The sequence below is a fragment of the Brachypodium distachyon genome, chromosome 5 (genome assembly GCF_000005505.3).
Source record: "Brachypodium distachyon strain Bd21 chromosome 5, Brachypodium_distachyon_v3.0, whole genome shotgun sequence".
Lineage (NCBI taxonomy): Eukaryota > Viridiplantae > Streptophyta > Magnoliopsida > Poales > Poaceae > Brachypodium > Brachypodium distachyon.
Genome location: NC_016135.3, coordinates 11,247,706 through 11,260,874, shown reverse-complemented (window position 1 = coordinate 11,260,874; position 13,169 = coordinate 11,247,706). Strand labels below are relative to the sequence as shown.

The 13,169-nt window shown below is 43.9% G+C and overlaps 1 protein-coding gene across 1 annotated transcript; it reads right to left on the bottom strand.

Annotated features, from left to right (window-relative positions):
• Window positions 1–4,050: 4,050 nt before the first annotated feature.
• LOC104585561 (bidirectional sugar transporter SWEET16-like) lies at window positions 4,051–6,205 on the bottom strand. Its single transcript, XM_024456319.1, has 4 exons — window positions 6,031–6,205; window positions 5,062–5,443; window positions 4,423–4,545; window positions 4,051–4,333 (listed from the first exon to the last, which is right to left on the bottom strand). Exons 1-3 carry the CDS (start codon window positions 6,108–6,110, stop codon window positions 4,525–4,527), a joined length of 483 nt encoding a protein of 160 aa, XP_024312087.1. The 5' UTR covers window positions 6,111–6,205; the 3' UTR covers window positions 4,051–4,333; window positions 4,423–4,524.
• Window positions 6,206–13,169: the final 6,964 nt, after the last annotated feature.

Below are 13,169 nucleotides of genomic sequence, written 5' to 3'. Positions count from 1 at the left end.
TTGGATCTGTTTCGACAATTTTTTTTCAAGGTCAAAAGTTACCCACCACAAGCATGCGAGTTACCACATCTGTTCACGATAAGTTATCACTTGAAAAATATACTCACTTGATTGTGTTTTGGCGACCTTTTTCAAAGTTGGGAAGTTACCAACCAACTATATGTGAGTTATCGGGATATTGCCGATTGGTTTCGATACTAGATCTAACTTTTAACTAGTTTTTTCCAAGCTCAAAATTACCGGTCAGTACTATCTGGGTTATTGGACTATACATAAGGAGTTACCCACCAGTTGGATATGTTTCGACAAAAATTTCGAGCTCAGAAGTTACCCACCATAAGCTTGTGAGTTACCACATATGTTCACGATTAGTTATCGACTTGAAAACTATGCTCATTTGCGTGTGTTTTGACAACTTTTTTCAAAGCTCGGAACTTACCAACCAACTATGGATCAGTTACCGGGCTATTCACGGTTGATTCTGATGCAAGATCTAGATGGACATGTTTTGACTAGTTTTTTCCAAGATCAAAATTTACGAGTTAGTACTATGTGGGTTACCAGACTATTTATAAGGAGTTACCAACCAGTTGGATATGTTTCGATAAACAAAATTTGAGCTCAAAAGTTACCCACCATAAGCATGTGAGTTACCACACCTGTTCAAGCAACTTGAAAACTATACTCACCCGGGTGTGTTTTGACGACCTTTTTCAGAGTTCGGAAGTTATCGTCCAACTATAGGTGAGTTATAGGGCTATTCACGATTGACTCGATACTAGATCTAGTTGGGCACGTTTTTTACTACTTTCTTCCAAGCTAAAAAATGACCGACTAATAGTATACGTGGACTACTTGTTTTCAAGCTCAAAAGTTATCAACCAGTAAAGTGTCAGTTACCGAGCTGAACTGTTCAGGAACAAATGTCGATTTAACACTAGATGTCACTTGGGTACGTCTTGACAACTTATTCAACCTCAGAAGTTACCAACTATCCGGTCAAAAAAGAAGTTACCAACTGGTAATACGAAGAGTTGTGGCACCAAAAACTAGATCTAGACACTGAGTAACTACGATATATAGTGTCATGGTGGTAATTATACCGTGCACACTGGGTACCTGTATAGGTACCACGTTGGTAAATATAATGTTTGGCAACTGTATCATTTTTGCGATGACATGTGGTAATCTTAACCCAAACAACTGGTAGTTGTACCCTTAAATGTTGGGTAACTACACTACCAAAATGGTGGTAGCTGTATCATGGACACACGGTAACTGCATAGGCACCATACTGGTAACTGTAATGTTTGGCAACTATATCATTTTTATGATGACAGGTGGTAACTTTGACTCAAACACCCGATAACTCCTTGAGTAATATGATGGTAATTGTACTCCTAAGTGTTGGGTAACTATATGAGCGAAATGGTGGTTCCTCTAATTTGACAACCGGGTAACTATATCTGCTTTAATGTGGTAACTGCATAAGCCGCAGCCAAGAAGCTAGCTACACCCATCCCACACACGATGTCGTAATCGTCGACATCGTGTCGATCCACCAGGTAATTTTTTATCCTGAGCAACTAGATAAAGATCGGTGTTGTTGTAACCTTTACATAAAAAGATCGTTAACTACATAAGTGAGATGGTGGTAACTACAATTTGATATGTTGGGTAATTTTCTACGCTGAACAATTAGATAAAGATTTGTGTTGTTGTATTAACTGTGTACTACACAGGTTGGTAACTGCATCAGTGGCATCAATGTTAACTATAATCCGAACGTGGGTAAATACATTAGCTCAAGCTGATAACTATAACGTGGACAAGTTGGTAACTGTATCGATTACATTGATGGTAACTATAACCCAAATTTCGGTTAACTCCATTAGCTCATGGTGATAACTATAATATGTACAAGTTGGTAATTACATTAATTAGCTCATGGTGATAACCATGACCTAGATATTGGGTAACTCATACGGATAACTATAACCTGGACATGCTACATGAGTGACTACTATCATAATGGCTGAACTATAGTTATAACTAATTAATGAACGATAAGCTATCACAAGAAATAAAGTTAAGTTATTCAACAAACTCTACCAAGTAACCATCTCACGTAGCAATTTCAAATTTAGGAGTACAATAGCTTAACTAATTTGCAATGTGCAACATGATACATATACATTCATAACATGAAGTCGATGTAGCATATAAACACTTTCATGGAATCATTAAACAAGATATACCTGCTTGAGCACATCGCAAAGACGTACAGGATATGCATGGTCGATCCGTTGATAAAGACAATAAAGAGAAGAAGTCATGGATAAAAAATGCCGCTCATTGCAGCTAAACGACTAAACTGAGTCACCATTTCATCAAACACCTCGAGTGCATGGAATAATTCCGAGCCAACATTGTCCCTGCCGCCTGCGTCAACTCTGTGTGGACACTGGCCATCCGCACCGCCGCGTGCGTCAACACCCCATGGACGCTGGCCATCCCCACCGCCGCGAACCAAGGCCACACTCGCCCGGTGATCGTGACTCGTCCCTCCACTCCGACGCAGCAGCACAGCACACCTGCCCCTTCCCCCGCGATGGCGTCTCAAAGCCAGCTCCCGCCTACCCACTGATGCCATGGCGGCCGCCGCCTCCTTCCACGCCACCTCCTCCACTTCGGCCTCCTGGCGCTCCCATTCCCGCACGCCGCCACGCCCTCCCTGGCCACCCAACACGGCACGCACCCTGCTCGACGTCTCCCGCAAAAGCACGTGCTGCATGCTCCTTCCTTGTCTCGCCTCACCTCCCTCCTCCATTCCAGGAACCTCCCAACCATGCAGAGCTTGTTCGACCATATGCGCGTGTGGGAGCAGCAGCGAGGTGAGGAGGCAGGACGGGAAGGAGGATCTCAAAAAGAGGCAGCACATGGAGGGGGAGGCTCGAGGGAGAGGATTCTGGAGAGGGACGACGCGAGGAGAGAGAGAGAGAGTGGCGTCAGGAGAGAGCTGCAGGAGGAGAGAAAGAAACAGAGAAAAGAGTGGGGAAGAGAAGCGCACGATGCAAGTCGGAGGACGCAGAGCGCGTCCGCGCGTAAGAGAGCTGGAAAATAGATTTTCCGAAAATATAAAGGTGAAAGATTTTTTTTTACAGCAAATAAAGTTGAAAGATCGTAATATATGGATCGCCTGATGGAGTATGTTAGTTTGGTAGCCAGTCATGTGATTTTATTTTAATACTAATACTGTACAAGTTTGTATGTAACAGGTATGCGCCAAATTTGTAAGGAGTGAAATTAATGTTGTATGAAGTGCAAGTGTAACAAATATTGTGAGCTGGAAGGACTACAAGGGCAGCTTCTTAAGTGCCAGAGTGCGAACTCGATGATATTTTGCACTATATATGGATCTAGAGGAAGCTAGACACGTACCAGAAACAATGTGTTGTAACAATGCTATATATGGAATATGGTGCCAGTGGGACGCAAGAAAATAAAGTGAACAACGTTGGTGAGTAACTAATCAAGGCCGGAGTAGGGAGAAGATTGCTTCCTTTGCTCGGAAGAGCAGTTATAAGTTGAAGGCCGAGCAAAAATGGCAAAAGCCGAAAGAAGGGAAACTGAAGAAGATGATTACATATACATTCCAGTTTTTAGGCAAGCAGTGCGCTTCAGGAGGCTGTCTGGCTAGGGACCGACGATGCTGAGGTGTGCTGCTTCATATATGCATGCAGAATGCTCAGGATGTGGTGCACAGCACACAGAAGCTGAGGACAGAGGAACGCGCGTTTACATGGCATCGGGTGGGTATAACCCCTATCCACGCAGTTAGATAGATAACAGCGGATTCTCTTCTGCTAGTCAAGGCATCAACACAGAAGCTAGAGTCTTGCTCCAGGCCAAATGGCGCTATGTTCTGGTAGAGTGGTAGATCAAGGCATGGCTTAAGTGGAAATAAGTTCCGCTGAGTGTTTTGTATTGCCTACAGGCAGCATTGATACACATCAGTTTAAGTTTTGGTCTTGGGAAATCTTTTATGGGATAGTTTCTAAAATGATACATCCTTCACAGAAGAACTCAGAAACTACATTCCATCACACAAAAAAGTGATCAGAAACTACATCCATCACATAGAACTACTCACGAATTTTAAGAAGTCCTGGAGTACATGCCCTGATGCCCCTTCTCTTTCAGAACACACTCAGATTTCTTAATTCTCACAGCGAACTTGTCGATGTTAAGCCCTGGCATTGTTGCGGTCGCGGTAGATCACCCAAACCATACACTGTGCAGCTGCGCATGCTATCCCGATTACATTAGACACCTGTAGGAAAAATGTTGATAGATGAGCAACAGGGAAAAAGTACATTTAATTAATTCCAACCCATCCACATATCAAGAGTAAACACTTACCAGCCGGTAACCATCAGACGGTTTCAACGCAGCAAAGACTGTCCACATGATGGCACCACCCAGGAACGAGAATGCTAACAAAGAGTTCAGGACCTGGACATTCTAGGTTAACACCACAGTAACCTGTATACACACAAATTCAAGTCGCAGCAGTCAGTAGATTTATAAATGCGCAGAAATCTAGCTAGTATTTCCTTTGTGAACACAACTGCTGTGATGAAAAGTACATTTTCAGTTCTAGCTTGCTATTATAACCCACTGTTATTGAATTGGATTACTTGTTTTGTCAGGCCTGATCGATCTAACCACAGTTTATTATTCTTAATTATAGGTTAGTTGCAAGTTTGTGACTGCTAGCAGGTTTGTGAGGAATATTAGTTCAGTGGTAATTGCTATAACTGATACGATAGAAATTAAATCATAAGCGCTCCTAGGTCTGCTGTTCAAGTGTTCAAATTGTCTAATATTGCCTTTTGATGATAAACTATACTTATGCTTTCATGTCTGCATGGTTTGAATGCAAGAGTATGAACTGTCAATTTTCAAGAAAACAGAAACAACTATTCAGGCTGTCTGAAGGTGTATGCCGGTGGGAGTTGAGTTTGATCCTAAGGTCAATCAAAAATTCGAAACACATACCACATCAGACACAGGCGAACCGTACATGAAAACGGCCGTGAAAGCCCCCAATAGTCCATATGTCTTCTCCCTTGCTTGAGAGCTGTGATCACGGTCGAAGACAACAAATTCGAGGCTAATCAAAACAACAGTAAATATGATCTGGACCAGCAACATTACCGATGCTATAACTCGTTTTGGTTCATTGGAGTAAACAAGGTAAATGATGCTGTAGATAGCCTCAACGAATGCAGTGATGGTGTTGATAGTAACGAGCACCCAACGGTGCATGGGCACACCATAGGCTATCCATGCGACGGCGTTGAGATACGTCAAGCCGTAGGGATAGCAGGTGTGCTCGCCGACGGTGCCTTGCTGGATAATCTGACGGAAGGTGATAGCTCTGAAACAAAGAACAATAAAAGAGGTAAGCTTTGCTGATGTGCTAGAAGCAGGATTACAAACAATTTCACGCGGATCTGCCGCCACAGCCTTTCCTTTGTCACTGCCGCCCACCCGAAAGCAAATTCTTCGGTGGCCCATTTACTCCGGCCATCCCCGGCATCACACACACGTTTAGAGAAACACCCAGCGAAAACCCCCCAAAAATGTACAGAACAAACAAGGTAGCGATGCAAGATCCTGCCTTTTCTCCAGCAGCAAGAACAACGAGCATGAGCACAACAACAAAAATAGAACGAAGAAGAAGGGGAGGCGAGGATAAAAAATCCAAAATCAATATATCAGAAGATAGAGCAGGGACGACAGCCGTTTCCCGATGGACCTCTGCCTCCGGCGGTGCAACTTGGCCAAGCCCAACTATCGCAAAACTATCGCCAGAGATTAAGAGGCCATCTTTTTCTACAGTTCGCCGAACTCGTCTGCTCCTGGCGGTGCATGCGACCGTGCGTAGCGGTGAGCAAGAGATCTGCTGCAGGCGATGCATGCGACCGTGCGGAGCGGTGTGTAAGAGAAGAAAGATATACGTACCCTGAAGCAAAGAGCTGCACGATAGTGAATCCGTAGCCGAGGAGAGACACAATGCTCTTGATGACCTTTTCGGTCGCCATGGCCGCCGGTGACTCTTCTCACGGATGCAAGAGGAACAGAGGTACAAGAACACTAAGATGATTAATGTTAAGGGGTAATGTTAATGGGAGAGAGAAGTCCAGTCAATATATCCCCACATCCCAGCTTTTGCAGTTTCTTTTTCTTTAGTGACGCTCGTCTCTCTTTTCTCCCTCTCCCTCACCCACAGATACGACAGACTACTCACCCCGTGGTCGCTGTTCAAATTCAGATAAAAAAGAATTTAACGATAGCATAAAATCTGAACATTAAACAAAATACCACTATTTTTGGAGAAAAGTATATATTTTTGGTCCCTAAATTTGTCAAAAATGACCCCTCAACTTTTTTTTTAGCATACTTTTCATTCCCCAACTGTTAAAACTGGACAACAATGGTCTCTCATCCCGTTCTAAATCGGTTTTCGTGCCAACGTGGCATTGTTTTTCTTCCCGACTTGCCACGTAGACGTTGGCATTAGGTTTCTTTTTAGCCCCGAGTTCAATGGTCAACGAAACGCCAACATGGCAAGTTGGAGGGCAAAATCATGACACCTTGGCACTAAAACCGCTTCAGACGCGGTGAGAAACCATTGGTGTCCGATTTTGACGGTTGAGGGGCTAAAAGTATAGAAAAAAGTTAAGAAACTATTTGTATAGTTTTCAACAAGTTGAGGGAATGAAAATATACATTTTTTTAAAGAAGGGTAACCCGATTGATACACACAACCATTATATTATTAAAAAAATTAATCAACATATCAATCTGGTAAGTTACATCAAGATGAAAAAAGACAACACAACCATCCATCATGAATTGTAAAACCGGTCGCCCAAACCGGTTGAAGAACTCCTGTGGTATCATCTCCATACGGTTGCACCCAAATTTCATAAATTCTTTGACCGTCATCGAAAGCAGCAGAGAGCAAGAACAGAGCCAATGCATGGCTTAGCACGAAAGACAACCTGCAACAAATAATAAACTTTATTTTTGTTAAAAACTAAAACGTTCCTCAATTCCATATATACCAACAAGTTTTTATTCCCCTCGTGATGTTCCTCATATGTTTGGATTTTGGTTACGTCGAGTTAGTAAAAGATCGAGGACACTTGGTTAGGGCTCAACTTATTTTCTTACTAAGCTAGTTACTAGTCGGGCTTTTGCCTTCCGCTTTGGTAGCCCGGGGCTCAGCACACACTGCCATGCGATGTATGTTACGTGGTTTTAGACTTACGCCTTAATCTATGTAATTCTTTTGGTCTCCCTTGGTTTGGTAGTCTCTCTCCTAGGGACAACAAGCACACCGTACCATAACACCACATATTCTATTTGACATCACTAGTACAAAATGAGCCATATGCGACCCCCATCAGTGTCGAGCAGACTAGACATGATACTGATAGCCCCCTATCAGTGGCAGGTACAAAGCACACGCCACTGATGGACCAACTTTGGGCCATGCTTGGTCCCTCGGGACATCCATTAGTGGCAGTCGAAATAGAAACCGCCACTGATACGCCACTATCAGTGGCTTGGGGTATCAGTGGCGTGTATCAGATGAAACACACCACTGATAGTGCGATCATTAGTGGCGGATTTTTATGGGGACATGCCACTGATAGTTGACCTGCAAGACTTAGAATTTTGGAAAAAATTGGTAACCTATCAGTGGCGGGTTTAGCGGTTATACCCGCCACTGATAGATCCGAGGGATTGTGTTATTAAATTCTTATTAAATTCTTTGTTTACCCAAAATATTAATGGATTGTACTTTTGAGCGTGTTTAGGCATGTTTCTATCACACCCAAAAACTGAATTCAAAATTCAAAAAAAAATGTCACGTATTTGTATGATTTTGAGGGTTACTTTTATTAAATTTAATTTATAGATTTCAATTTTGATCAAAACATTCTGAAACTTGGCATGGAAACAAGTATTACAGTAATATAACTACACAAAAAATTGGGTGTGAAAATATGAAATGAAGCACATAATTCATCCAACTTTGGGTCTTATGAGTCAATCTCCAGTAAACCTTTTAACCTGAGATCCCAATTTGAACATATTTTGTACTTAAGTTTCTTATTATTATTATTATTATTATTATTATTATTATTTAATTTTTCTTTTTGTATGTTAAGGTGGACAAACTGAGTTTCCATTCCAAATTTGAGCTATTTCTGATGTAAAATGAATTTTATAAATTTAAAATATTCTAAAATGCCCCCAAAAATCATACAATTATATGCTAATTTTTTGAATTTGGGATTAATTTTGTGGTTGGGACAGAAACATGACTAAAGGCATTCAAAAGTACAATCCATTATTTTTTTGGGTGAACAGAGAATATATTAGGAATTTAACAATGAAAATCAAATTTGCTACCAGTGGCGTGTTTTCCTTGGGGCACGTCACTGATAGCTATTTGGTATGAGATACTTAGATTTTGAAAATTTTAGTAAGCTATCAATGGCGGGTTGGTTGAAATAGCCGCCACTGGTAGTCCTGAGGTATTATTTTATGAAATTCTTATTTAGTTCTTTGTTCACCCAAAAAATTGATGTCCAAAGTTTTAGTAATTTCCGTGTCATAGTTTATAATAATGTACTCATTTTTTGCACAGAGGTGCATCTTGCAATGCCAACCAATGTTGCCAAAGGATTTTACAACTTTCATTGTTAATTACATGTTGTAAAGGCAGGAAAAGAAAATTTTAAAACCATCAGTGGCGGTTTTGCAATTAGATCCGCCACTAAAAAGTCTAAAAAGAAAAATGCATAGAATCTGCGTGCTTCGATTCGATTGGTGGAGCATCACACCCGTGGATCGATGACATGTATCCATCATGACCGTTGATATTTCTCTGCCTCCATCTCACGCCCCGACCGCATCTCCGCCCATCTCTCTGTCTCCTGCCTTTATTCCATCCCGAGCAACCATCTCTCCCCAGTCTCTCTCTCCTGCTCCTCCTCCTCCCGAGTACTCCTTCCTCCCGCCTCTTCTCCTCATTGCCTCGTCGACGCCAGCAACAGCCGGATCTGCCCCGCGCACCGCCCTCGGTCCCGGATCCAACTCCGCCAGCCTTCGGCCCTGCGCGCTGCCCGCGGATCCACCGCCCTCATCGGTCCCGCGGATCCACCGCCCCACCCGGATTCGCCGCCACCGGCAACCGCCGCCCTCGGCCCCACGGGCTGCCATCCCTGCCCGCCGTCAGCGCGCCGAAACCTCCCCGAGGTCTCTCTCTCTCTCTCTCTCTCTCTCTCTCTCTCCTGCCGGAACTGCTGGATCCGACCTTGCTGCCACCGGATCCGTGGGCTGCGCCCTTGGCCGACGGCGACGGAGGAAGGATACTGCTGTTTCCGTTGAAGTTGGACAAGATGGAGCTCGAGTTCTTCCAAGCTAGCCCCCCTGTCCTTCCCTCTCTCCTGCTATTACTTAAATCTCTTGATGCTTGTGATTTTCAATCTTTTGTGATTTCTATGTTTATGATTATTTCAATCTTCTTGAACTGTGTAGGTTCTTGGCTTGGAGAAGGCAAGGGAGATCTTACGTGGACTGTATGTACACCAAATTTAGTTTAGATCTTGTTTTTGATTTGAGATTCAACAAAGCTAGATGTCGTATGTAATTTTTGTGCCAATTCGTGTGTATCGCTGTAATGATTCTCATGTGTTAAATTTGATCTGAGAACTGCATATGAAATAATGATTCTCATGTGTTAAATTTGATGTGAGAACTGCATATGGAATAAATAGTTGCAGCAACTGTGTATATAGAAATAATAGGTAATTATTATTTTTTTACTTCCTAAATGCCCATTAGTGTCGGATATGCATTGACCGCCGTTGTTGGTACAAAGACGTTAGTGGTGGGTGTGTCTTGACCGACACTGATAGGTAACCCATCAGTGGCGTGTTTTGCACCCGACACTGATAGCATGACTATCAGTGGCTAGAAGGCAGTGGCGTGTGGGCAACACGCCACTGGTAGCTTTTTTTGACCGACATTGATTGCCTCTTTTGTACTAGTGCATATAACTCATGAACTCACCTTAGCGACTCAACTAGTGGGTAGGAGGATGATTTAAAATCTCGACTAAATTTCAGAAAACCACACCTTTGGGGCTAGGGTTTCACGTAGACACAGGTTTTGGGGTTTGCAACAGAAAATCACAGGTTTTGAGACTAATTGTTTCAGAAAACCCAAATGACCCGGATTAGGCTCTTTGACAGCGAAACTGACAGATATGGCCCACATGTAAGTCGCTACGTTGGCAGTTTTTGTCCATCTCATTTATTCACATAGCCCCCTTGTCTTTGCTCTATTCACAAACTTGTCTCTCCTCCTCCTTCTTCCTCTCTAGTCTCTACCTTTCCCGTGGGCGGCGACCTGCTCGGCGCCGCCTCCGCCTGCCCTCACCCCCTGATTATTCACATCAATTCGAATTGCTGCTGTGTATTCCCCTGAGCAATGCCTCGACGAAGAAGACCGCAGGAACCCACTGCCACCGTACATCGACCCTACCGTCGCCACTTTGGTCGTCCACCGCCGCGGTGCTCACTGCAGAATCCCACGCCCCGGCGTGTTCTTCAAATCCCCTCAGAGTTTCTGGTCAAATCCCAAAGCGGGGCGCCCTCTCCATCCTTCCGCGGCCGTTTTCTTCCCCAACTCCGGCGACCCTCCGGTGACCTCCATCCCGTACGACCGCACCAAAGGCTCAGGATGAGCACCCAAAGCCCCTCGCCCCTTTTCCGGTTTATCTCACTTTCTGTGCTGCTGTCCCTGCACGGTGTCGTTCCGGCCGGCGACGTCGACCGGCCACGTCGCCGGCGACTGGTGAGCCGCATATTCCAGCCACCAAGGATCCCGCGTCACCTTGGCTAAGTCCGTGGCGGCTCCCTAGTTCTCCAGCCTCCGGTCCGCACCTCCTCCTATGCCTGGTACGCAGTACCCAGCGAGGCGCCGCCGCGGCTCATCAGAGACCAACTCCCACGGACTGCCGTGAGGGCTTGGTCAGATAAAGCCATGAACAAGCAGAGCACACCTCAGGATGGCAATGGATACTGAAAAAGTAGATATCCATGGATATCCAGCCCATGGATCGCGGGTATGGAGCGGCATCTCGCTCCATGGATATCCAGCCATGGATACCCGCCAAGTCATGGAGCGGGCACAAATAGCAAATTGGATCCATGGATATTCATGGATACCCACTATTTAATAAAATAAATAAATTACCGACATGTTGGTTCATTTTCAACCATATACTCATATAAATAATTCTCTTCCCCCACAACTCTTACCCTAATTTCCCTCCTTCAGTCCCACTCCCACGAGCCGTCACTCCTCAAGCCACCCGGTATTTAATAAAATAACGTTGTATATTGTTGATGTTTTTGCTGCTGTTTATGATGTATATTACATGGCTATGGATAATCCATGGATACCCGCATACCCATGGATATGGATGCGGATATTGTTTTAGATCCACGAATATTTTCGTGGATGGATAGTTGGTTTGGGATGGATATGGATATGGATATGGATGTGCTCGATCTGTCCAGACCCGCCCCGTTGCCATCTGAAGCACACCAACCGTTCCTGCTCTGCTGAAATACATAAAAAGAGAGGGGCTGGGTGGATAAAGACATGTGCAAAAAATCGCCAGGTGGCGCCTTACGTGTGTGCCCGGCCCTGTCAGTTTTGCTGTCAAACTCGCTAATCCGGGTCATTTGGGTTTTCGGAAACAATTAGTCTCAAAACATGTGGTTTTCTGTTGCAAACCCCAAAATCTGTGTCTGCGTGAAACCCTAGCCCCAAAAGGTGTGGTTTTATGAAATTTACTCTAAAATCTCATTCAAATTTCAATGATTTTGATGGGTACCAAGCTAGTATATCATTTTGGGACAAAATTAAAATTTCTTTGAGAGCTATGCTCTGTTCCCTCATCCCGGCCATGTAAGCCTTACAGAGCATGCCGGCCATGTGTAAGGATACCATGTGGCCGTCACCATGGCGCACTCCCTCGACGTGCTCTCATCCTCCTTCTCGCCCTTCGCCCGCAAGACATGCACATGTACATGACCCTCCGGATGTGCTACCCGGTAAAGATGGGCTCACCATCCCTAGCAAGCGCGTACACATACTTCTCTTATAAGGTCGATTCTGCCACCATCGACCTCCACTAAATCCTCTTCGATGATGCCACCGACGCCGTGATATACCCAACGCCTTTCTGGTCGAGTCGGGCCCGGTGCTTCGCTACAACATGTTGCACACGTACTGAGGGGGCATGGTTTGGGCGGTGATCTGTGTCGCGGACTACAGGAAGGTGGCAGATATGGTTGTGTTGGAGAGAGGGTGGTCGTCATAGATCTATCCACTTCAATTTGCAGAAAGGAGAATTTTGGCTAAAGGAATGAGATAGGTGAGGCATTTAAGTGCGACAATCCCTAAAAAAACCACCACTGCTATTTCAATGAGTAAAAAGTGTGGTCAACAATCCTATTATGCCTTAAAACTCTCTTAAATTTGTTGCGTCAGCACTAAAACCACTTACGGTTTGATTTATCTGATTTTATGGATTTTAGGATCCAAATGTGACTTGTGGAGTTGGGGTTAAGTGGTGGAGGACTCACATTTACAGGCCCGGTCCTGAGATTTCAGAGGCCCGGTGCGAAACTAGAACCCAGGGCCCTTAATATGGATATGATAGTAAAAACTAATGTATGTATATATTAAATTTCATCAACAAACACAAACAGTGAATCAAAAATTATATTTATATCAACAGGTTTATATAATCCTCAGTGCGAAGTTTTTTTTTTTGCCGATACTCAGTTCAAAGTTGTTGATTGTTCTACGAGTATAAATCTCATCTATAAATTTCTTCCCATGCATAAAGATTGCAAATTGTCGTTGATGATGATGGATCATAGTTCTAAAATTTTAGGAGACTACACAAAATTCAGAAATTCAAAATCTAGCATCAAAAAATTAAACATCAAAGATAGCTGGGTAAGAACACTTTCTCCGTGAGCCTTTTTATGGGACCCCTATAC